Source organism: Diabrotica virgifera, chromosome 1 (assembly GCF_917563875.1).
Source record: "Diabrotica virgifera virgifera chromosome 1, PGI_DIABVI_V3a".
NCBI classification, from domain to species: domain Eukaryota; kingdom Metazoa; phylum Arthropoda; class Insecta; order Coleoptera; family Chrysomelidae; genus Diabrotica; species Diabrotica virgifera.
In genome coordinates, this window is record NC_065443.1 from 300,122,900 (window position 1) to 300,148,654 (window position 25,755).

At 32.8% G+C, this 25,755-nt stretch overlaps 3 protein-coding genes across 6 annotated transcripts in view; 1 reads left to right on the plus strand and 2 right to left on the minus strand.

The window, feature by feature from the left end:
* Window positions 1-25,755, plus strand: part of LOC126885657 (uncharacterized) — a 148,869-nt gene that overhangs the window by 71,795 nt on the left and 51,319 nt on the right. Inside the window, exon 1 of one of the 4 annotated variants that reach the window (XM_050652342.1) lies at window positions 820-988. The exons of 1 other annotated variant lie outside the window; for it this stretch is intronic. The gene's annotated coding sequence lies outside the window, so the exon portion shown is untranslated. Of the gene's footprint in view, window positions 1-819; window positions 989-3,142; window positions 3,231-13,819; window positions 13,895-25,755 lie in introns of those variants that run through there. 2 more of the 4 variants (XM_050652346.1, XM_050652345.1) reach the window with 2 other exon arrangements.
* Window positions 19,983-21,208, minus strand: LOC126878530 (uncharacterized). The gene is made up of 2 exons (XM_050641289.1): window positions 21,075-21,208; window positions 19,983-20,739 (listed from the first exon to the last, which is right to left on the minus strand). The coding sequence occupies exons 1-2, from the start codon at window positions 21,206-21,208 to the stop codon at window positions 19,983-19,985; spliced, it is 891 nt and encodes a 296-aa protein (XP_050497246.1).
* Window positions 23,608-25,755, minus strand: part of LOC126885637 (zinc finger protein 845-like) — a 37,008-nt gene continuing 34,860 nt past the window's right edge. The window contains exon 6 of the mRNA XM_050652317.1: window positions 23,608-24,752. Coding sequence (XP_050508274.1) covers window positions 23,764-24,752 — 989 coding nt within the window. The 3' untranslated portion in view covers window positions 23,608-23,763. The remainder of the gene's footprint in view (window positions 24,753-25,755) is intronic.

Here is a 25,755-nt window from a genome sequence, read left to right on the forward strand (position 1 = left end):
TTGATAAAAATTCCCTCTTCCCGTGATAAAAAAAAGGAAAAATAATTAATTTGCTCCCGTTTACATAATGAACTAAACCGGAACTACACGTCATAAAGCGCACTTATTGTTTTCTGTGGGGGATAAATGTAAAACAAGTTTCTTTATGTTATTTATTCATTCCATTCATGTTAAGTTGGATTTATAGTTTGACGTAGCGTAGACGTAGACGCAACGGAAAAGATCAACACTGAATTTTGTGTACTCGTGTTTATAGATGAACGCAAGCGCCTGACGGAACATAAGAGAAACGTAACTCCTGTCCTTTATTGTGAACATAACGGAAGAGTTCACCAACTTTCATCTTTTACAGTGCGTTTCTTACGTCTGGCCAATCAAAATTAAGAATTTTGTACTGTCACCCAAAGTGGACACGCCCTCATCAATTTTGTAAAGATAAAGTTGTTTATCAACATATTCGAATTTTGTTAATTATTTGTTAATACAATGGATGTTAAGTTATTACTTTAATAAAAATATATCATAGAGTCATTTCAATATTTCAGATAAATATGAGTTGTTTATTAGCCTAATTCGGGGTTATATACACATATTATACGATAGGTAAATCCAATAAACATTTTAAAGACCAGGAAATGAAACAAAATAGTTGGAAATCCCACGGCAAGCGGCACCAAGGAGCATATCTTCGTTTATTTCCTAATCCATGTAACACACAAAACAGATAAATATTATAATAAATAATAGTATAAGTATAAATAAATAAACACAAAGTTTGTTTATTACTGTTCGCGGTGTGAAAGTACTTGGAAGGGAAACGAGAAACGACCGTGCGCGAGTCGCGGAGAAATATTGCAACTATCTTAAATAATTCATATTGTCAATTGAAATTGTCAAATTGACGTATATTTCATACCATCTGTCATTGAAGCAGAAAAATTATATATTGCTCCACAATATTGATATGATATGCAATTATTATATAAAGGTAAATTTAATTAATTGTATTTTGCTTGCAGTACTGCATTTTAATAACTAATTTTATTTACTACATACAATTGTTTCCGTTTGCATAACATAACCTGCATCTTATTTTTTCTTCTTATTATTTTTTTGGACTATGGCCTTGACAATTATCCAGTAACCAGGACTAATATAATTGGCCAATATAATTAAAAGTGCGAATAAAAGTACAGAGCGTAGAAATAGGGGCCGCTTTGCCGAACTTGCACGGTCCCAATGGCTATGTTGTTGAATTAGAATTAAGTCATTGTTTACTCTTTCTACTCATGCGCAAAAATTCCGCTACGTCGATCTATAAATTGACATAGAGTAGACTCGCGATTATCCGAGGTAACTATGGGACCGTGACTACCTCGGATACGGAAAAACTCGGTTAACACTGAGATTGGTTATATTGATAGAAAAACACGTAAATAATCATAACTGTGGATATTTTAATGACAAAATTAATACAGTACTGTCTATAAAAGATAAAAACATTTACCTTATCAATATTACTGTTTAAAAAAGTATTTGATTTTGCATAAGCTTTATTCCTCTTTTTGATTTTGAATCGGCGATGTTGCGTCAAGGTTAAAAATTGTAACTCACGTGTTATTACTTTTGCCTCGGTTAACCGAGGGGCTCGGATGACCGAGACTCGGATAATCGCGAGTCTACTGTATTTTCTTACGTTTCCAGTCCGTTTCTTACGTGTCCGTTGCGTCTACGTCTACGCTACGTCAAACTATAAATCCAACTTTATGGAGAATGTATTTAGGGAAGCCGACGCCGCATAGGAATCAAGGCAAAGAGACTTACATTGTCAAATGCTTTATGAAAATTAACGTAACAAACATGCACATCCACGGATCTTTGAGCTAACACATTAAAAGCAAATAACGCCTCTCGCTGGTTCCTATTCCTATCTATTCCTTATTCCAGATTTTTATTTATTGGCTCCGTGTCTCCCCTCTACTTACAGTCACGTGACACGCTGTCAGATTTTGTCAGGACGTTTTAACATTGAGTCTTATGGGATTATTTTGTTAAACTTGAATATTTTATTTTGTAGTGATAATAACCGAATACAATTGTTAGAATTCATTAGTTATTAATTTATACTGTAATTTATAGTGCAACAAAAATATTTTCTTTTTCGTTAATAAAGATTTATTGACATAAACTGCGATAGTGAGGTTATGTATACAAAATCAAACTGATAATCAATATTGGAAATAGAAGAATTTATATCAGATTAAGTGCGTTTTTATTTTCTGTTTATATTAATACATAATATCACTAGCGGGACACGGCATTTTTTTAAATGTCTCATTTAAACATACACAAAGCGTTCTGATAAAATTTCAAAAAACCGCCACCATGAGCAGGTCGGTCGATTTTGCTTTGACACTTTGTTAACGCTCAGAGCGAATACGACCATGTATTATTTTCAATAATATTTTGAGAATGTGACTTATTAGTGTTCTGTATTCACTGCAATATTTAGTGTTTGTATTTTTAGGGATAGTACAAAAGGTGGAGAGTAACCATCGTTTTGGTATGTTTCCTGTTTTGCGAACATTGTGTTAAACAAGTATACGATAATGTCTAAGGTTTCATCGTTAATGCATTTAAAAAGCATTCTACTGACCCGTTTCCATAATTACCGATTCAATTATTGATCTAATGTCAAACCAGCGGAACTCATGTCTTTGGATTCCACATATGGAGCATTTTTCTATTGGTAATGGAATTTTCTAAGGCAACTAACTGTACTCAATAAATGTGAGCATTATTGTACTAACGTAAGTTAGATTCAATCGAACTATTTTTGATCCCAGATAGTGTGTAATATAATTTATGACCTGCCTTTTTTACACCCTTTATAACAGTAAAGTCTCTCTTGGGTCTGAAATCTCAAACCCACGGAGTCGAGCGAACGCGTATCTGATTTCCAATCTCAAACCCACAGACGACAAATTTATGTACCTTTCGTACGTACGACGTTTCAGGTAAAATTTATTCTCGGACCCACAAAACTGCTAGCGACATCTGTAAGTTAAACCGTGTTAAACCCATGATGTGGTACATACTGAAATGGGGTCGCCCATGTTTCCCCAACTGTCATCAATACGACTAACTTCACGCGTAACTTTGATACGAGAGTTATAAAAACAAATAAGCATTGAAATCCAGATCCCCCGTAATTTTTTGAGCGTTATAAAGTGAGTACAAAGACATACATACTCCTTTTTTTTGTAATTACAGCTTCAATTTACCGTAGCACTTCTCGTAGACTCTGCCGATAAGATAAGAGTCGTGTTTAGGAAACCTGGCGCGCCCACTGAAATGAGTTGTGGTAGTAAACTTCTTGTTCTACGGCACTGCAGCCCAAATTGAGCCTTGGCCTCCTTTATTTTTTGCCTCAACCCTTGTTGGTCTGTGGCTACTCTTCTCCATACACGGACTCCTAAAAGGGCTTGTGCGTCTCTGTTTACTGTGTCCTCCCAGCGCTTTCTTGGCTTTCCAACCGGTCTCTTTCCCTGCATTCCAGCGTTCAGTGCTCTTTTTGGTAGCCTATCCTCTCCCATTCTTATCACATGTTCGACCCATTGCAATCTTTGTATTCTACAATATGGTAGTAAACTGATTAAAACAAATTTCACACGTGTAAGCTCCACAGTGTGTTCTACAAATAATTTGAATCCTTTTATATTCCAAAATCAATAGGAAAATTCCAGTAGCTGGCTGTATACCATAGTTAAAAAACTAATATAGAAGTAAAAAACTTCGATTTGTATCTTGGTATAAAATGTTGTAAAGCTTTTTAAAATGTCCAAATGAAAATGCAAAACGGTTTCGATCTGATTCAGATCATACTCAGTACATCTGCTAAGTAAATGAAACTAACACACTATTCGCGGTGTGCAAGTACTTGGAAGGGATACGCGAAACGGTCGTGCACGAATAGCGGAGAAATATTGTAACTTTCTTAAATAATTCATATTGTCAACTGAAATTGTCAAATTGACGTACATTTCATACCTATTGTCATTTAAGAAGAAAAATTATATATTGCTTCACAATATTGATATGATATGCAATTATTATATAAAGGTAAATTTAATTAATTGTATTTTGCTTGCAATACTGCATTTTAATAACTAATTTTATTTACTACATACGATTGTTTACGTTTGAATAACACAACCTAAATCTTATTTTTTCTTCTTATTATTTTTTTGGACTATGGCCTTGACAATTATCCAGTAACCAGGACCATATGATTGGCCAATATAATTAAAAGTGCGAATAAAAGTTCAGAGCGTAGAAATAGGTGTCGCTTTTCCGAACTTGCACGGTCCCAATTGGCATCTCGTCCTAAGCAATACGCCCTCTGGTGGCTATTGCAGTAACCGAGCTAAGAGCCATTATTTCACATATCACTTAATTCTCTGGGTAGGAGTAGGTGATCTGTGCATTATTTATTTACTTTCATGTTGAAGGCATATAGTCATTGGAGACTTTGTTAAATCACGTTTAATTGTGCTGTCTATTACTTCATGACTAAACTGTAACAAATTACTGTAATTTCTTGACTAAAAAATGGAACATAAACTAATAATTAGAATCTTTGGTGTACACTAACCCGAGATATTTTATTCTTATAAGGTTCACTAAAATAAAACTTATAACTAACAAAATTGTCTATTAATCAATAATAATAAACGATAGTCACACAAAATATAATTATATTAAAAAAAACACACAGATAAACGAACAAAACTAACTCAAAAACACAAAAAACTAATGCAACATACAAAATATGTAAACAATTACAATGGCTCTTAGCTCAGTTCAATTTGATACCACATTGGCGCTGCGATCTTAATCCGAATCACCAATTGAAAGTGGTAACATCGAAATATATCGTTTACATAATATAATTTTATAAAGTATGGCGACTCCGAGTCGTTAATGGATTTTATAGTATTGGTACTTAAACGGCAACATGGTTCCCTGCGTTCCCTGCTCGAATGGAACGCGTGGTCTTGCCAGTTCAGTTGGTGTGTGTCCATAGAACTGGCAAGAACATGCGTTCCATTTGAGCAGGGAACCAACCCATATAGCAAACAACGTCCAATGTACGTCCATATAACGTACATTTAAAGTCCAAACGTCCATGGATCAAAACTGGACGTACTATGTACGTACATTACGGGACGTCCATTGGACGTTTGATTTCAACGTACATTGGACATCCATTTGTGGTCCATGGATATTTTACACAAAACGCGACTATTATATTAAGTCCCAATACAAACTAAATGAGAATCTTCTTGACAACGTTGTCGCTCTTCGCGCTATCGGTCGTGAAAGGTAGTATTAGTCAGGTACTTTTAGGGGATTATCGCTGTTAATTGTTGTGGAATACTGAAGGAGGGTTTATTTATGATAATTCACAGAATGGCAAACCTGCTTGTAATATACAACAACGGTACTGACTCTAAAAATAGTTTGGAACAGAAACAGAACAGATATTAAACCTCTTTTAATGTGCATGCTTCCTAAGGCGTCATTATCTGAATCTCGTCTTTATGAAAATACATCCTGTGATATATTTGTGTTTTCTGTTTATCGTGCAAGTGCAGTCGTGCATTAATGAATTTCCTAGTTCCTATAATATAAAGTATATATTATAATGAAGTTATAGTAAAGAGAAATAAAAAAGGTCTTTTGTGTAATATTTTTAAGTATAAGTTTAGTATTATAAGGAACTATTTCCTATAAAGGCTTTTTGCTATGTATTCACAAAATTATGGATACTAGATTGCTTTCTGAAAAGTGCCCTACAAATGTCCATAAGACGTACATTGAATGTACATAAGGTATACACTGAAAGCTCCAATACAACGTACAATGTACGTTTGTAGCGGACGTTCTATGGACGTCCAATTTTGTGAACTCTGGACATTCGTTGGACGTCCATCGGATGTCCATTGTACCTTAGCGGGACGTCCATTGGACGTTCCAATGTACACAGATGTACGTCCATTGGATGTCCATAAAACGTACTTGTGCTATCTGGGAATGTTGCCGTTTAAGTACCAATACTATAAAATCCATTAACATCGACTTGGAGTCACCATACTTTATAAAATTATATTATGTAAACGATATATTTCGATGTTACCACTTTCAATAGTGTGCTAGTTCCATTTACTTAGCAGAATGCACTGATGATGATCTGAATCAGATCGAAAACGTTTTGCAATCCATTCGGACGACATTTTAAAAAGTTTTAATAAACATTTTATACCAAGATACAAATCTAAGTTTTTTACTTCTGTGTTAGCCTTTCATATTATTGTTTTTGTCCATATAAACGCCCTCACTACGTATCTTGATTATTTATGATAGACTACAATACGACATTTATAACCAAAGTTCATCGAAAAAAAAAATGACATGACAATTTTTTTATGTGAGTGTATTTATCAGTACTGCAATTTTACAATTCATTTTTAACATACATTTGACCTAATTTATTTAAATTACAAAAAAGCCTTCCAGATCGTAAAAATATCCATTATGGATAACCAATTCCATATTATGGTTTGTTTTTAACCAGGGGGAGTAAACTAAAAAGACAGATTCACACCCAAGAAACGAATATAAACATAAACAAATTGTACCGACCTAGGCCAACGGCCTGTCGCAATCACGATTACATTATAAATACTAACTACAATAATAATAATATATCACCCGGGCTATTATACAGTGATGAGCGCGCTAATAACCGGCAAAATAGCACAAAAGAGGGAAAACGTATTAAGTTGTGAGATAAAATGAAAAGAAACTAGTCGAGCTGGGAAATTTAGGGATAGTAACCTTTTTATTGACATTATATTGATTGTTTCCCAGCTTTACACGTATCAGAGGAGTATGTAAACTAAAACTGTCACTTTGACAGTGGTATTTGTAAAACTCGTCCGATACGTCTAAAGGTGGGAAACAATCAATATGATGTAAATTAATAGGTTAATATCGCTAAATTTCCCAGCTCGACTAGTTTCATTTCTTTTTATCTCACAACTTAATACGTTTTCCATCTTTTATGCTATTTTGCCGGTTATTAGCGCGCTCATCACTGTATATATAGGGTGAGGCAGATAACTGGCCTATTAGAAATATCTCGAGAACTAAAGGCAACAGAATCATGAAAATTGGAATAAAGGGGTTTTGAAGGATGATCTATTAAATGAAAATATTTTCATCTCTTTGCAACTTCCGGTTATACCGGAAGTGGCTTATAACTTCGTTTTTTTAAATGGGACACCCTGTATATTTTTACATTTTTGGATTCTCTTCGATGTCTTCTTTCTTAAAATATGAGGTTTTGTAATATTACACAGGGTATTCTAAAAGATAATTACGTTCTTTTATTAATTTCGTAGCAAAATTAACACCCTGTAGAATTGTAGTAGTTTGACATCTAAAACTCTACTTACGTTCAAATGATTTTTAATATACTCTACTATTGTTAAGAATCATTAGTATAGCTAAATTTTTAATTTTAGTATACAGGGTTGGTCGAAACTCAGAATGAGTATTTTTTGAGTTTTCTTAAATGGAACACCCTATATTTTAGTATTGTAACCAATGAAATGTCAACGGATGGAATGGCCCCATCCCATTCAAACAGTGAAGCGAGATTGCGGCCAACATACAAGTGAGAGGTCCTAGAGAGAGACAGAGCTTGTCAGGGAAAATTTGACTTCTTCATTGGTTGGATATTATCATAATGACCAGAGTTGCCAGATGTGATTTTATAAATCGCCCACTTAGAAACTGAAATTCCCTCAAATTGAAGCTCAAACCCCTTAAATTTAAATTTTTGCCGCATTTTAATAAATTAGTAGTCAAATGTAGAGAACAGTAAACCAAAATTATACTACTTATCAACAGAAGGTCCTGGAAATAATTCATAGGTCCTATCGTCTTCGATTATATGAGAGTATAATTTTACAGTTCTACGTATATACGCAAATTTAATTCACCATGACCCCTTAAAATATCTCATAATTGTCCCTCCCCAACCATTTCTGCTTAGAAAAATTCCTCTAGACGCTTTCAAATTACTCCAAAATTATGGAAAAATACCCCAAGCTGGCAACGCTGACTATCACTATAAATTTTTTGTTTACGAAAGATGGCCATTATCTTCCCTTCTTCCCTGACTAGCGCTATCTCATCCTGCTGGCGTCATTAAATTCACTTCTTGCCCATTCCATCGGTGTTGACAGTTCATTGATTGTAACGAAATGATATTTTATGGTACTTTTTTATTTCTTAAGCATTCCCTATACCTAACTGCTTTAATTTGTGAGTTATTGGTGATTCATGCTAAACATTAATTGCACCAAAAAATACGTAACATTTTATTAGGTTGGCCGTGAAAATACTCAATCCCAAATAATTTTTCAGAAATATATACATATTAATCCAGACTGGTCCTTAAAATTACCAATAATGGTTTATCTATCAAAATACCTACGTAGTTAAGATTGTTGGTGCGATTAACAATTAGGCACAAATTAAAGCAGTTAGGTATAGGGAATGCTTAAGAAATAAAAAAGTAGCATAAAATATCATTTCATTACAATACTAAAATACAGGGTGTTCCATTTAAGAAAACTCAGAAAATACTCATTCCGAGTTTCGACCAACCCTGTATACTAAAATTAAAAATTTAGCTATACTAATGATTCTTAACAATAGTAGAGTATATTAAAAATCATTTGAACGTAAGTAGAGTTTTAGATGTCAAACTACTACAATTCTACAGGGTGTTAATTTTGCTACGAAATTAATAAAAGAACGTAATTATCTTTTAGAATACCCTGTGTAATATTACATAACCTCATATTTTAAGAAAGAAGACATCGAAGAGAATCCAAAAATGTAAAAATATACAGCGTGTCCCATTTAAAAAAACGAAGTTATAAGCCACTTCCGGTATAACCGGAAGTTGCAAAGAGATAAAAATATTTTCATTTAATAGATCATCCTTCAAAACCCCTTTATTCCAATTTTCATGATTCTGTTGCCTTTAGTTCTCGAGATATTTCTAATAGGCCCTTTATTTGCCTCACCCTGTATACTCTTTTAAATATCAACATGCATGACATTTCTATGTTACTTGGGGTTACTGAATCTAAGAAGTAATAATACCTCAATTGTTGACTTTGATGAGGTTTAAACATATTTTATACAGTGTCCTAATATTACTACACTTGGGCATATATACTCCATCTAATTTACTTACCGTTGCACGTCATCCGCGTCATAGCCCGTGACGTCATATGATACCAACACGAAATATTTAGGCGGTAGGTGTGTTCTTTTTTAGAATCACCTTGCCGAGTACACTGGCATTACAGCCACTAGACATATTTTATGATATACGCGTAGAAATAATATTTAAAGATTTCTATTAATGTCAACTTAAAGAAATACACAATAATATGTTTCATTTAATTTGTATAAATAGATTATAAAGCGTTTTTATGAAGCACATTTGTTCGGAATACACTGTAACTATAATCGAACGCAGGTGATATTTTGGCATAAATTGGTAACATTTATTTGACAGTTGCGGTGATGACACTTCATATTTGTTTATATTCTTTACTATAAGTATTTGTTTCATTATATTTACTGTTTTTATTATGTACTTTAACGTAAGATTATAACTTAATTCTTGTTTTCTATTTCTAAAGTTTTTATTTATTTACATTGAATATTAATTTGTTTTCTGTATAATCCACTTCGGCAAAAATTGTGTGATGTATTTGATTTAAAATGAATTCAAGAATTTTTTGTAATTGGGCAACAATGTCAACTTAGATCTCTAAAGACTTTTACATTATGGGTAGAGACCCAGAAACACTGTGTCAGAGGATGGCAAGAGACTCGAATTGAATCAAAACGAAAACGATTATTTTATTTTTCTTTTTCATGCTTTACTCGGTTTAGAGTACAAAATGACCAAGTGTTCTTACGGTATTCTGAGACGCATTGTTGGAGAAGCTCCTCCTAGCGGCGTCGCTTGATACTATGGTATCTCGGTTAACAGAATCCTGACTCTTGGTCGAAATTTATTTTATTTATTTTGTCATTCCCCGTTAGAGGACAGTCTAACCACAATATACTGCAGATATTTTAATAGATGCAGTTCTTCTTCGTCTCGAGTTGATTCAATTCAGTCTACTTGCAATAGCCTCTTCGACAAAGGGTAGATACCCAGAAACACTGTGTCAGAGGATGGCAAGAGACTCGAATTGAATCAAAACGAAAACGATTATTTTATTTTTCTTTTTCATGCTTTACTCGGTTTAGAGTACAAAATGACCAAGTGTTCTTAAGGTATTCTGAGACGCATTGTTGGAGAAGCTCCTCCTAGCGGCGCCGCTTGATACTATGGTATCTCGGTTAACAGAATCCTGACTCTTGGTCGAAATTTATTTTATTTATTTTGTCATTCCCCGTTAGAGGACAGTCTAACCACAATATACTGCAGATATTTTAATAGATGCAGTTCTTCTTCGTCTCGAGTTGATTCAATTCAGTCTACTTGCAATAGCCTCTTCGACAAAGGGTAGAGACCCAGAAACACTGTGTCAGAGGATGGCAAGAGACTCGAATTGAATCAAAACGAAAACGATTATTTTATTTTTCTTTTTCATGCTTTACTCGGTTTAGAGTACAAAATGACCAAGTGTTCTTAAGGTATTCTGAGACGCATTGTTGGAGAAGCTCCTCCTAGCGGCGCCGCTTGATACTATGGTATCTCGGTTAACAGAATCCTGACTCTTGGTCGAAATTTATTTTATTTATTTTGTCATTCCCCGTTAGAGGACAGTCTAACCACAATATACTGCAGATATTTTAATAGATGCAGTTCTTCTTCGTCTCGAGTTGATTCAATTCAGTCTACTTGCAATAGCCTCTTCGACAAAGGGTAGAGACCCAGAAACACTGTGTCAGAGGATGGCAAGAGATTCGAATTGAATCAAAACGAAAACGATTATTTTATTTTTCTTTTTCATGCTTTACTCGGTTTAGAGTACAAAATGACCAAGTGTTCTTAAGGTATTCTGAGACGCATTGTTGGAGAAGCTCCTCCTAGCGGCGCCGCTTGATACTATGGTATCTCGGTTAACAGAATCCTGACTCTTGGTCGAAATTTATTTTATTTATTTTTTTATTATCTGTTAGATAAAACTATTTGTAAGGACCAAAAGCCGTCTTAACTGTATACAAATCGCAGTGAAAAATTCATATTGGGATCAAAAGCGGCAATCTCCGCTGCGGCCAATAAGAACCACATAGCGCTGGCACGTGATCAACAGTGAATGTCGTGAACTCTGTCGAAACCTGTGAATATATACCCGAACTTCCGGATATTTTAGTTTAAGTGATAATATGCATTTAAATTGCTTTACATATTATATTATTGTTCAATATCAAAATATATTTTTCTTCACTAAGTAACCGGCACAATGATATTTTATTAGTTTCAAAACTGGCAATATCCTTATAGATCATTTTCATATCCGTCGAATCTTCAACCATTGCAAACAAAACGGCAATCTCCAAACTAAAATGTTCAAAAGAGGAAAATAAAATAATTTCGTAAGCTCCTCTTTCTGGACATCCGATCACAAACCAAATTTTATATGAATCTTCATTAGTTTTATTGTTTTAATTTAATTTTGTTAGTTTCTACAGTTTTTCGCGGTTTCCCAAAATTATGGAAATGGGAGATTGCCGACTTTGATTTTACACCCCTCAAGTTACAATTTACAGTTACGATCACTGAATAGCTTACACCTTAATTTTTATATTGTAATACTCTACAGGCGGGTTGATATTACTAGTATCTATATAGGATGAGGCAGATAAAGGGCCTATTAGAAATATCTCGAGAACTAAAGGTAACTGAATTATGAAAATTGGAATAATGGGGTTTTGAAGACATTTTTTCATAATGGGGTTTTTTCTATTTAATGAAAATATTTTCATCTACTTGGTACTTCCGGTTATACCGGAAGTTGCTTATAACTTCGTTTTTTTAATGGGACACCCTGTATATTTTGACATTTTTGGATTCTCCTCGATTTCTTCTTTCTTAAAATATAATGTTTTGTAACATTATACAGGGTAGGTTAAAAGATAATTACCTACGTTTTCTTATTAATTTCGTAGCAATATTCACGCCCTGTAGGATTGTAGTAGTTTGACACAATAAACTCTATTTATGTTCAAATGATTTTCAATATAGTCTACTATTGTTAGCAATTATTAGTACATACAGCTAAATTTTTAATTTTAGTATACAGGGTGGGTCTAAACTCGGAATGAGTATTTTCTGAGTTTTCTTAAATGGAACACCCTATATTTTAGTATTGTAATGAAATGATATTTCATGGTGCTTTTTTATTTCTTAAGCATTCCCTATACCTAACTGCTTTAATTTGTGCTTAATTGTTAATCTCACCAACAATCTTAACTTCGATGGTATTTTGACAGTTCAACCATTATTGGCAATTTTAAGTATCAGTCTAGATTAATATGTATTTATTTCCAAAAAATTATTTGTGATTGAATATTTTCACGGCCAACCTAAAACAATTTCACATATTTTGTGTTGCAATTAATGTTTTGCTTGAATCACCAATAACTCACAAATTAAAGCAGTTAGGTATAGGGAGTGCTTAAGTAATTACAATGTACCATAAAACAGCATTTCATTACAATACTAAAATACAAGGTGTTCCATTTAAGAAAACTCAGAAAATACTCATTCCGTGTTTCGACCAACCCTGTATACTAAAACGAAAAATTTAGCTATACTAATAATTGTTAACAATAGAAGACTATATTAAAAATCATTTGAACATAAATAGAGTTTATTATGTCAAACTACTACAAGCCTACAGGGTGTGAATGTTGCTACGAAATTAATAAGAAAACGTAATTATCTTTTAACCTACCCTGTATAATATTACAAAGCCTTATATTTAAAGAAAGAAGAAATCTAGGAGAATCCAAAAATGTAAAAATATACAGGGTGTCCCATTTAAAAAAACGAAGTTACAATCAACTTCCGGTATAACCGGAAGTAGAAAAGAGACCAAAATATTCTCATTAAATAGTTCACACCTCAAAACCCCTGTATAACAATTTTCATGATTTTCTTACCTATAGTTCTCGAGATATTTCTAATAGGCCCTTTGTCTGCCTAACCCTGTACAGATAATAAAATATCTAAGAATAGCACGGGAAAAATACGTAAGCGTGAGCCACGTTCGTTATTCACTAGTAATGTCAACCCGTCTTTAAATTGCAGTGTCGTACGGATTTGAAAAATGTCAAAGTTAAAAAGTTTCAAAAAGTCCATACTTGTCAAAAATTTGGCTAATGTTGAAAAACAAAATAAAATAAAACGATATCAAACTCCTCCAAAATGATTAGAATGCATTTGACTGATATGCAAAAATCAAGAGGAATTGCCAAACTCGAAGAATGTTGTTCACTAAGGAAAGTTGCCGCAGATTTGTACGTGAGGCATATGTCCATATGGAAAATTAAAGAAAGATGGGATAATTATCACTCTATTCGCGGTGTGCAAGTACTTGGAAAGGGAAACGAGAAACGACCCTGCGCGAGTCGCGGAGAAATATTGCAACTATCTTAAATAATTCATATATTGTCAATTGAAATTGTCAAATTGACGTATATTTCATACCTTCTGTCAATGAAGCAGAAAAATTATATATTGCTCCACAATATTGATATGATATGCAATTATTATATAAAGGTAAATTTAATTAATTGTATTTTGCTTGCAGTACTGCATTTTAATAACTAATTTTATTTACTACATACAATTGTTGATGTTTTCATAACATAACCTGAATCTTATTTTTTCTTCTTATTATTTTTTTGGACTATGGCCTTGACAATTATCCAGTAACCAGGACTAATATAATTGGCCAATATAATTAAAAGTGCGAATAATAGTACAGAGCGTAGAAACAGGGGTCGCTTTGCCGAACTTGCACGGTCCCAATAGCAAGTTTGGGCGGTTCAAGAGGGCAGAAGATCTCCTTTTCCAGTATTTGCATTGCACGTAGAAGAATTACACAAATTATTGTTTATTATTTAACATTGTTACCATTATTTAGTATTAAATACACTCACCGGCACGAAAAACGGGCGCCCCACAAAATAGGTCATTTTTGATGGCTCGTATTTCCTAAACCTGTTGTCCGATTCAAGTGATTTTTTTAACATGTTATAGCCTTGTTCTTTAACAATATCGCTGTAATAATATTGTTGCTAGACAGGTAAATTTTCACTGTATACCGGGTGTACCAATCAAACTGTGTTTTTTTTTTTCTAAAAGTTCGGAACACCCTGTGGAATATTCTAGCATTTATAAAATTCTAAAATTAAAACCCAACTATAGCCTAAGGTTTTCTTAACATTCTGCTTTTTGATTCATTCGCTTATGTGGGATGATAAAAAGTTAGGTACTTTAACAACTAGCCATTTTTTCATCAATACGGGGTGTTTCCAAATAAGTGCGACAAACTGTAAGGGATAATTCTACATGAAAAAATAATGACCGTTTGCTTTGTAAACATATGTCCGCAAATGCTTCGTTTCCGAGATACGGGTTGTTGAATTTTTTCGTACAAACTGAAGATTTATTTATTGCTCTAAAACCGGTTGAGATATGCAAATGAAATTTGGTAGGTTTTAAGAGGTAGTTATTGCACATTTTTTGACGTACAATTAAAAATTTTATATTCACCATTGGCGTGCATACGGGCATCATGACCGGGTAGTATGACCTGTATACACGCCAATGGTGAATATAAAATTTTTAATTGTACGTCAAAAAATGCGCAATAACTTTCTCTTAAAACCTAGCAAATTTCATTTGCATACCTCAACCGGTTTTAGAGAAATAGAATAGAATAGAATAGAAATATGCTTTATTGTCACTGAAAATTTTTACAATTTTATGGACAAAGCTTACATACAGTCAAAAGAAAACATAATATCAATAACAAATAACAACTACAATTTACTAAAATTAGATAAATCGTCAATATATGTACAGTACATAAGATATAAAAGCCAAGACAAAAACAATTTAACAAATAAATAAATCTTCAGTTTGTAAGAAAAAATTCAACAACCAGTATCTCGGGAACGAAGCATTTGCGGACATATGTTTACAAAGCAAAAGGTCGTTATTTTTTCATGCAGAATTACCCCTTTGGTTTGTCGTACTTATTTAGAAACACCCTGAATTGGATGAAGTACAGGGCTAGTTGTTAAAGTACCTAACTTTTTTATTATCCCACATAAACGAATGAATCCAAAAACATAATGTTAAGAAAGCCTGAGGCTATGGTTGGGTTTTAATTTCAGTGTTTTATAAATGCTAGGATATTCCACAGGGTGTTCCGAAGTTTTAGAAAAAATACAGTTTGATTGGTACACCCGGTATACAATGACAATTTCCTGTTAAGCAACAATATTATTACGGAGATATTGATAAAGAATAAGGCTATAACATATTAAAAAATTACTTAAATCGGATAACAGGTTTACGAAATACGAACCATCAAAAATGACCCATTTATTGGGGCGCTCGTACCAGTGAGTGTAGATTTAAAATAAAATGGATATTTTAATTTACGTTACCTATTAAGACCATAATCCATTTTAATCAAAAAAACTTCTTTCTATACTATCCATTTTGTTAAATTTTGTAAAATATATTATTTATATTATTTTGATTTTTTAATTTTAATCAACCTATTGAAGATACACCACTGTTAACGTCACTTTGAAGTAAAAGGTGGGTTTAAACGAGGTAAAAATTTAAAAAAATTTCTCCTAGATACGTAAGCCTGTAAACTATTCAATGATCGTAACTGTACCTATAGTCTGGGCAGATTATCGGAGAATAGATCGGAGTTAAATTTCGATTACATTCAAACTAATGGGAGATATGGTGCAACAATAAAGGATGACTAATTTATTTTAAGATAAAATGCGAAGTATGTATATTTTAACCCCTCATCCACCATATTTAAATGCATCGTTTTGCTTCTACAATACCTTTTACTATAGTGTTATTTCTATGTTCAACAAGTTGGACGGGTTTAAAATGTATGGATTCTGAAAAAAAAATAGGATCAACTTATAGACAGCATTTTTATTTTTTTTTAATTCTTCATTTTTCTCCATGTAACTCGAAAATGATAATGAGATACAGTAATGAAAGAAAAATAAAATTGTTATCTAAAAGAAAACCTACATTTTTGAAAGGTATTTTTTTTACGTATCTCTTATCACTTTCGAATTACATGGAGAAAAAGGAAGATTTTTAAGAAAATTTAAAAATGCGCTCTATAATTTGATCTTATTCTTTTCAAAAACCATTCATTTTAAACCCGTCCAACTTTTTGAATATAGAAATAACACTATAGTAGAAGGTATTCTAGAAGAAAAACGATGCATTTAAATTCTGGTGGACGAGGGGTTAAATATACTTCTCATTTTTCCTTAAAATACATTAGTCATTAGTTTTTTGCACCATATCTCGCTTAGTTTGAATGTAACCGACATTTATTTAACAGTTCTCGTTTTAAAGGTCTTTTCAAGCACTACAAAAGGGATTCGTAGCATTATACCCCTATAAAATCGACAATTTCTCTGTTATTTTAAGTTGAATACACCGATTTGAGCATGCACCAAAAAAAATTTTTTTTTCACCTACCATCATCTCTTTTTTTATTAAAACTAGAAGATTTATGAAAAAATGAATTTCTCTGATTTTTCATAAACTACAAAAATGTTTTATTATATAGTTTTTTTCATTAGATGCACAATTTTTATGGTATTCCCAAAAAAGCAGTCTCCGAAAAGTGTCATTTTTCAATGAAAATGGCAAACTTTTAATGGCGGTTATTGCTTAGAATTAGGTTCTCATGCCACTTCCGGTATTAGTTTGATAAAAAAATTTCCACCTCCGACAACGGGTGGGAACCACCCCTAAGTTAAAAGCGTCATAGGATATAGCGTAGACTTTGTTTCTTGAGCTATTCCCTACTTACAGTGAAAATATCAAGTAAATTGATGCAGTAGGATGGAAGTCGGAGCCAAATACCCTTACTGACTGCACTAATAGATACCTACATCATGCATTCACTTAAAGGTTCATTTGGATACCACAATAAAATCACCAATCACCAATAATTGACATATCTAAATATTTAAAGAAGAGTGGATTGAAAGATATTTTCCCTAATTTTGATATTGCTTTGCGCATTTATTTGTGCCTCCCAGTTGCCAACCAACGTGTCCGCTGAAAGGTAATTTTCGAAAATGTCAAGAATTTAAAATAGTCATGTAAATAATTTCCGATCAAGTATGACGCAAGAACGTTTTAACAATTTTTCGATTTTGTCCATAGAAAGTGACGTAACAAAGGCGATAAATTATGACGACATTATAGATGATTTTTCCAAAGAAAAATCAAGAAAGAAATCTGATGTGATCGAACTTGAATGCCAATTTTTATGTATTCTTATTTAAATAAAAAAATCTGCTTGCAATTTTATTTTGGCAAAAATGGTACATGCTTGAAGGGCGGCTACTAGAGAATTGCTTAGGGCGTCAATTGACCTAAACGCGGCCCTGACCATAGGTTTGTGTTTAAAATGTTCTGACAATTTGAAATAGTAGTACCGTTGGTGTAGATAACTATATCATCAGCAAACTGTATCATATTCACGTTATTCAAATTTATTTCGAAGTCCATTGTATATAGTATAAAAGTAGCGGGCTGAGTATGCTGCCTTGAGGTAGTCCTAAATTCGATGTTCGGGATCCTTGAAGATTTTGGTTTAATTTTAGTGAAAGTCGTCTATCGGAGTATAGTGAAATTAAAAATGAACATATTTCATGAGGTATTCCTATTGATGTCAGCTTATGGTACAAAATGTTTAAATTTACGTTATCAAAAGCCGAGGAAAGGTCAATAAAAACTGCAGCTGTATGTTTCTTTATTGTATATCCTGTCAGTATATCTGTAACGAGAATAGTAATAGCTTCGAGAGTGGACCTACATTTCCGGAACCCATATTGTGAGTTTGGTAGGATGTGTTCAAATTCTAGCCATTGTTCTAATCGATTCTTTATTATTCTTTCCAGAGTTTATAGGTCTGTACGAACTTGAGAGGTCTAGCGGTTTGTCTTTCTTTTTAATAGGTAATATTATATAGTTCTTCCAGCTATCCGGAATAGGACTTGCACCAGTCCAGATACTATTATAGATTTCTAACAGCGACTTTTTATGTTTAAATGGGAGGTGAAACAGCATGGAGTAAGTTATATTGTCCTCGCCTGGTGAAGTATTATTAGATAGTTTCAACGATCTTTCTAATTCCCACATCTCAAAACGTTCAAGTAAGTACAAGTTGTTTCTGGGAACAGTTTTTAAAGATAACTGATTGTATTCTATGCATTCTTTTGCCCAGTCTGGTGAGATTGTGGCATGGAATTCTTCTATCCAATTCGCTTCCAGATCAATAGGTAACTTATTCTGCTGCTTACGATTCTTAAAACTATTTACCTTTTTCCATACTTCAGTGATGGGATGAGTTGTCTGATTTAGGCTCTCAACATATTTCCTCCACTGAATTCTTTTTGTGTCTTTGAATGTTTTTTTGCGATGGCATCAACTCGTTTGAATTCAAGTAAATTTTGTATGTTTGGGTTTTCTTTCCATAATCTGAAAGCTTCTTTTCTCCTATGAGCAATGTTGTTGCAGGTCTCATTCCACCATTGTTTTGGTTTGTGCTTCCAGTACTTATTTCTTATTATTGTTCTTTTCGGGATACAAATGTTTGCAGCTGAGTTTATCGTGTCTATGAAATTGTTGTAGTTGCATACGGTGCTCATTTCCTCTAGTGTTGTCGTGTACAGATTCCAGTTGGCTCTTTTAAGAACCCATATGTTGTGAACTGGACCATAGGTTTGTAAGCCTGAGTCAGAGTTATTAAACTTCATATATATAGGAAGGTGATTGGATCCATGAGGATCCTGTATGACTGACCAAGATATTAAATAAACTATGTCTTGCGTACAAATAGACAGATCAATGGCACTTTTCCTACCTGACGTAACAAGTGTGGGTGCACCATCATTGAGATACAAAAGATTGCAGTGAAAGGTCGTGGTAAGTTTTCGAAAAATTGTATCCATTCTCTTACTTCTATCCGAGTCTTTGGTTTAATGTATATTGACAATATGTACACTGCTTTGTTATTAGGTAGAAGTTTCACTTCGATGCATGTACACATCATTCTTGCTGGTTTCTGTACTACGACTTCTGAAAATAATTTATTGGATTTTACTAGTATGGCTACCCCACCGTAACCATCCATACGATCTGACCGAACAATATTATAACCTTGGAAGTTATAAAACCTTTCCTGTTTGAACCAGGTCTCTGACAAAGCTGCTATGGTAGTTTCTGTTGTATTTAAGAGATATTCCAAGTTTTCTTTATTGCCAACTGCAGATCTGCAGTTCCACTGTAAAATGTTGAGTTTGTTTATAGCTGAGAAGACGACGAAGTAGTTGGTATATTGTGCACGTTTAATAATTGTTTACTAATTAATATTTGTTTTAAGTCTTGTTTAGTAACATTGGGATTATTAGTTTTCCTAAAATTTTTAAAAAGTTCGGTGACAATAGTAAAAATTATATCTAAAATATCAGAGTTTGACTTTGTTTGTAGCGTGTGAGAATTTGAATTTAAATTATTTTTATATGAAGGACTATTTATAATTGGAATATTAGTTCCTGATTGTCTAAAGTTAAAATGTGTATTCTGGATCTGACTGTGTTAAGACAGGACTATTTGGTCTCTGCCTTTTGCTACCTTTAGAAGATTTGACGACTGTATATTTATTATGATTACTATTGGCCGAAAATGTGAATGGACGAGTAACAGAAGAGCTATTTATACTTTGGTTAACAAGAGGGGAATTAGAAGAAGGCAAATTTTGTTGATGAGAATCTTTAATAATGTTATTTGATGTTACGTCTGCATAAGATTTGCGGGGAATTTGTTTGTTGGCATCATGGTAATTAATATTACTATTAGTCATGCATTCTTTAATTAATTTCTGTCTTTTGAATTCTGGACATGACTTAAGATTTGTTGTGAAGTGGTCTCCCACACAACTAAAACATTTTGGGGTTAATGTTGTTTCCTGACACTCTTTTGTATTATGGTCTTTCTGGCAATTGTTACAACGGGGGTTACTCCTACAATGCTTCCCCTGGTGGCCAAATCGCAAACAGTTGAAACAAAGCAGGACTTTTTGTTGATATGGTTCAATTTCTTTCAACACCTTATTTATAGTAACGTATTTTGGAAGTACTTGTGTTTTAAAGCTTACTACACACGATTTAGTAGGAACATAATTTATTTTATCATCGGTAACCGTTTCTCTATTTATTCTAGAAACGTTTACTACCTCAAAATTAGAATATATTTCGAATTTTTTAATTTTATTTTTAAGATATTCATCGGAGAATTCCGTTGAGACATCCCGTATAACACCTTGTCTAATAATAATAAATTTAGTTATATAAACATCCAAATTGTTTTTAACAAAAACCGGATCGTCTTTCTTGTCGATAAGGTAATTAGCGTTTTTAGAATCCGTAAATTTAATTCTTAATTTATTTCTGCCAATTGTATCGATACTAATTATTTTATTATCTAATTCTGGGAATTTTGTAAGAATAATGTCACCAATTTTTAATGCATTAAGTTTACCTTTAAGATCGCTATTTTTATTTTCAACATATATATGGAACGGTCCACGGTCATTTATGGTATACTTAAAAATTTCTTTTTGTTTGTCATCGTTAGATTTAATAGGATCGGAAGTACTTACAGTTTGGTTGAGTCAGCCTTACTAAAACCTTTAAAATTGCTAGGGGATTCCATTTCAACATCTGGACTACTAAGGGTAGTATTGGGAGGTCCATCAGGTTCAGGGGGCGGTTTACCGCCCGTGTCCACACTCATTTAATTAAAAAATAGAAACAAAAACGCGAGTTATTAGTCTATATATTATTTGAATAATTATCGATACTTATTATTCGTATTAGTAAAGCGTTTAGATTACTCGTCAGCACCGGCACGTCCGACTCACACGAGAACTAAAACTAGAATGTGAAAGAGTAGAATTCACCTATCAAAATAAAGTAATTTTAAAATAAACTTAACATCGTTAAAGGACCCCGCAACACTCCTTATGGAAAAGTGGTCCCGGTCAAATTTAACGAAAGTTTGGTCAATGATACTTCTCGACGTCTAGATTAAAAAAGTCCCATGGGACATGGGTCTGAATAACTACTATTCTCGAGCTACAGCCTTCTGAAGTTATTGGATTCGAGTGTTTGGTTTACGTTAAGTGCACTTAATTCACGGTCAAGTGAACGAAAATATTTATTATTGGAAGAAGACAGACTCATTTTCTTCATGCATACTTGCGTCTGGTATATGAATTCGTCCTGAAAAAGTCCTCAGAAAACTAAAGAAGTGCGATATAAAATATGCTACTAGAGCGATATAAGAATTATCATGTTTTCTTGAATTGAATGAACTGCAGTTCTGCCTTATCTTTAGAATACTACTGAACAGTGGCGGATCTAGGGGAGATCTCATTAGCTGACATGAAACTTGTCCCGCATATCAGATATACTAAGACAAGTAGAGAACATTGACTTGATCTCAATACGAAAAAAACAAAGTACCTGGAAGTCCGTAAACGCTAAATATTAATTACAATTGTCTATGGAAAAATCGGTTTTAAGTCCTTTGTACTCAATTAAAATTTGTTTTTCTTTTAAATACTAATTAGAACAATCTATAGATTCAATTAAATAAATTTGATTCACAAAGAAGATAATAGAATTAAAGGTTCTTTTTTTATTAGATATGGGGAATCATTTTTTTCGAATCCTGAGAAAACTAATAAGTATTTTTTTAAAATTTAAACGCAGAATGAAAGATTACGTTCTTACCGAGGGCTGAAAGTCACTGAAAACTTCTATAATGTTTATTTTAATAAATTACAGGGGTGAAAAACTAAGAGAAAATGTAGTGTGATTTTTAATTTCAAATATCTCATTCAAAAGAAACTTTTTATTTATTCTAAGGGACTTTCGGCCCTCGATAATAACTTAGTCTTTCATTCTGCGTTTAAATTTTTTTAAAATATTTATCAGTTTTTTCAGAATTCGAAAAAATGGACACCATGTCCTTGGTGATATTTTCTAAATCGAACATTCGCTATCTTTGTCATACAACGCACTGAGTCAAATAGAATATTATTAGGACAAGACACTGACAGTTTTAAATATTTGACATGGCATCAGGAATATTTTGAGTTGTTAATTAAATAATATTGAGAGTGTATTTGATAAATAATTGATTTAAGACGTGAACTTAATAAAAAGTTATTTATTGTTTATTATTTATGGAAGATCCAAGAGGAGAATACATCAGGATATATTCTGTGATCCAAGTATTTTTTTGTTAAAGATGTTCAAAATTGTAAGCGTTCCATAGTAACAATATATGTATTATTAAAAAATCACTTTAACACTTTTCCTCTTTTCTCGATTGAGTATTAGTTTTTGTTGTACATATAAATTATTACAATCACTGAATACATAGTTAGTGAAAAAATTATCACATTTATTAACTGAATTAATAATTTGCAATTATACAAATAACAGTTATCCAAGAACATTTAAAGTTAATGATGACATTGTCAAGTAGAATGACATTCTAGGAATGTTTACATATCCAATCCAGTGTGAATTTTACTACACGTAATTTGCCGTGTAAAGACAGAAAGAGTAGGGATAGCCGTAGAATATTTTGCGAATTCAGAGAATTTTTTGTTTCACTGAAATTTTTTATTAAATGTGATTTGCTTTATAATTAACAATTAAAGTAATTAATTAATTAATGTAATTAATAAAAGTCAGCTTGTAAAGGGGATTAATATTGATATGACCCAGGATAGAATTGTGTGGAGAAATGCAATTAGGGAAGCCGACCCCGCATAGGGATAAGGCAAAGAGAATGATGATGATGAATAAAAGTCAGCTTGACCTCATAGCAAGCAGAAAATCAGATCATAATAATAATACAGTGTGACAATTTGAAAAGGTACCAACCTCTATAATTTGGTTCCTATAGAAAATCTAAAAATATGCAAATACACGTCAAATTTATTTACGTTAACTCTAGCGGGGACGGACACAACCCCAAAATCATTAATGGAAAGGGGGATTCAGTGATACCAGTTTGGATAGGTACTAAAGAGTTGCTTCCATATTCTGGCAGCCAGCTTGTTTCCATAATTCTAATCAAAAATATGTACCTAATATAGTTGTGTTAGGCTTAGTATATACCATGTTGTGTTCTATCTTTCTGACTTATATTTGACAAAATTATTTAAATTAGCCAAAGGCTCCTCAAGATATTATGAGCAAATATCCATTTTGGATATAAAACAATTAATTTATGTTACAAATCAAAACAAATTTCATGTGTTTATAGTTTTATTAGTGTGTACTCTTATTAGTATACTGAATATAACAATGTTCACACTTATAAAACTTTTCTCCACTAAGCAATCTCTCATGTAGTTTCATTTCGCCTACTTGACAGAACTTCTTAAAACATATTTCACACTTGTAATATTTTTCTCTATTTTTCTTTGTGTGCATTCTCAAATGTCTCGTCAAATGACTTTTTTGGCTAAACTGCTTAAAACATATTTCACACTTGTAATATTTTTCTCTATTTTTCTCTGTGTGCATTCTCAAATGTCTTGTCAAATGACTTTTTTGGCTAAACTGCTTAAAACAAATTTCACACTTGTAAGGGTGTGAACTTTCTCCAGTGTGAACTTTCGTATGCGCAACCAAAGAAATTTTATGTCTGAACTGTTTAAAACAAATTTCACACTTGTGAGGTTTTTCTCCGGTGTGCATTTTCAGGTGGTATTTCAAAACACTTGGTCTGTCAAACTGCTTAAAACAAATTTCACACTTGTAAGGCTTCTGTCCAGTGTGCATTCTCAAATGTGTTATCAAACTACTTTTTTGACTAAACTGTCTACAACAAATTACACACTTGTAAGACTTTTCTCCAGTGTGAACTTTCGTATGTTGATCCAAAACAAACTTTTGTCTGAACTGCTTAAAACACATTTCACACTTGTAACGCTTTTCTCCAGTGTGCAGACTCAAATGTGTTTTCAAATTACCTGCTGTAGAAAATTGTTTAAAACAAATTTCACACTTGTATGTGACACAATCCAAACGATTTTTTTGAGAAAATTGCTCACAGCCTATTTCACGTTGATTAAGTCCTTCTCTGGTCAGAACTTTTGCATTCTTATTTAATTTATTTTTGTAAGAAAATGTTTTAGAACAAATCGAATTCTTGAAAGGTTTATCTCCTGATGTTGAACTTATTTGTTGTTCTTCCATGCATGAAGGTTCACGTATTGGGTTCATGATTTCCATTACCTTCTCATTGGAAAACCCTAAAATAAAAAAACTAGGTAAAACTTGATATTGAAAGAAAAAATAATATTTTTTTAAGAAAGGGAATAATTACTGTCATCAACAGTATAGTATACAGTGTGACAATTTGAAAATTTACCAACCTCTATAATTTGGTCCCTACAGAAAATCTAATAATATGCAAAAATGCGTCAAATTTATTTAGGTTAACTCTAGCAGGAGCGGACACAACATTTAAGCATGACATTCCGAAGTCGTTGCAAACCCTCAGCACTGTCCGCAATAATGACGGGTATCGTCTGCGGACCTTAAGGGCACCCGAAGTCACATTTAACGACAATGTTAAAATTCTGTCACATATACAGTGAGGACGTTTGAGTTGGAATAAATTCATTATCTCGAGAAAGAGCCAATTTGAAGAGAAATCCTAAGACAGGTCGATTTTTATTTTTAAATTATGACTTTTTGGAGTATATATCATACTAGTGACGTCATCCATCTTGGCGTGATGACGTAATCGATGATTTTTTTAAATGAGAGTAGTGCGTTGTGTGATAGCTCATTTGAAAGGTTATTCAATTCTCTATGCAGTAATATAAACAATAACCTAATTATTTATACAGGGTGGCCAAAAAATATTTTCTTTGAATAAATTCAGTGACACAAAAAGAAGAATGTAAGCAATTTATTTAATTCAAGATACCTTTTACTGCTGTCAGAAAACAGAAAGAAATGTTTATTTGACAAATAAATATTATTTTCGCTTAAATTCAATGTTAAAGCTGCCACCCACCTGTCTCTTAGCAGTTTGAACATTGAATTTAAGCGAAAAGCAATGTTTATTTGTGAAATAAATATTTTTACCTGTTTCCTGACAGCAGTAAAATGTATTTTGAATTAAATAAATTTAATGAAAAAAAATATTTTTTGGTCACTCTGTTTAATAATTAGGTTAATGTTTATATTACTGAATAGGGAATTGAATAACATTTCAAACGAGTTATCACACAACCCCTACTCTCA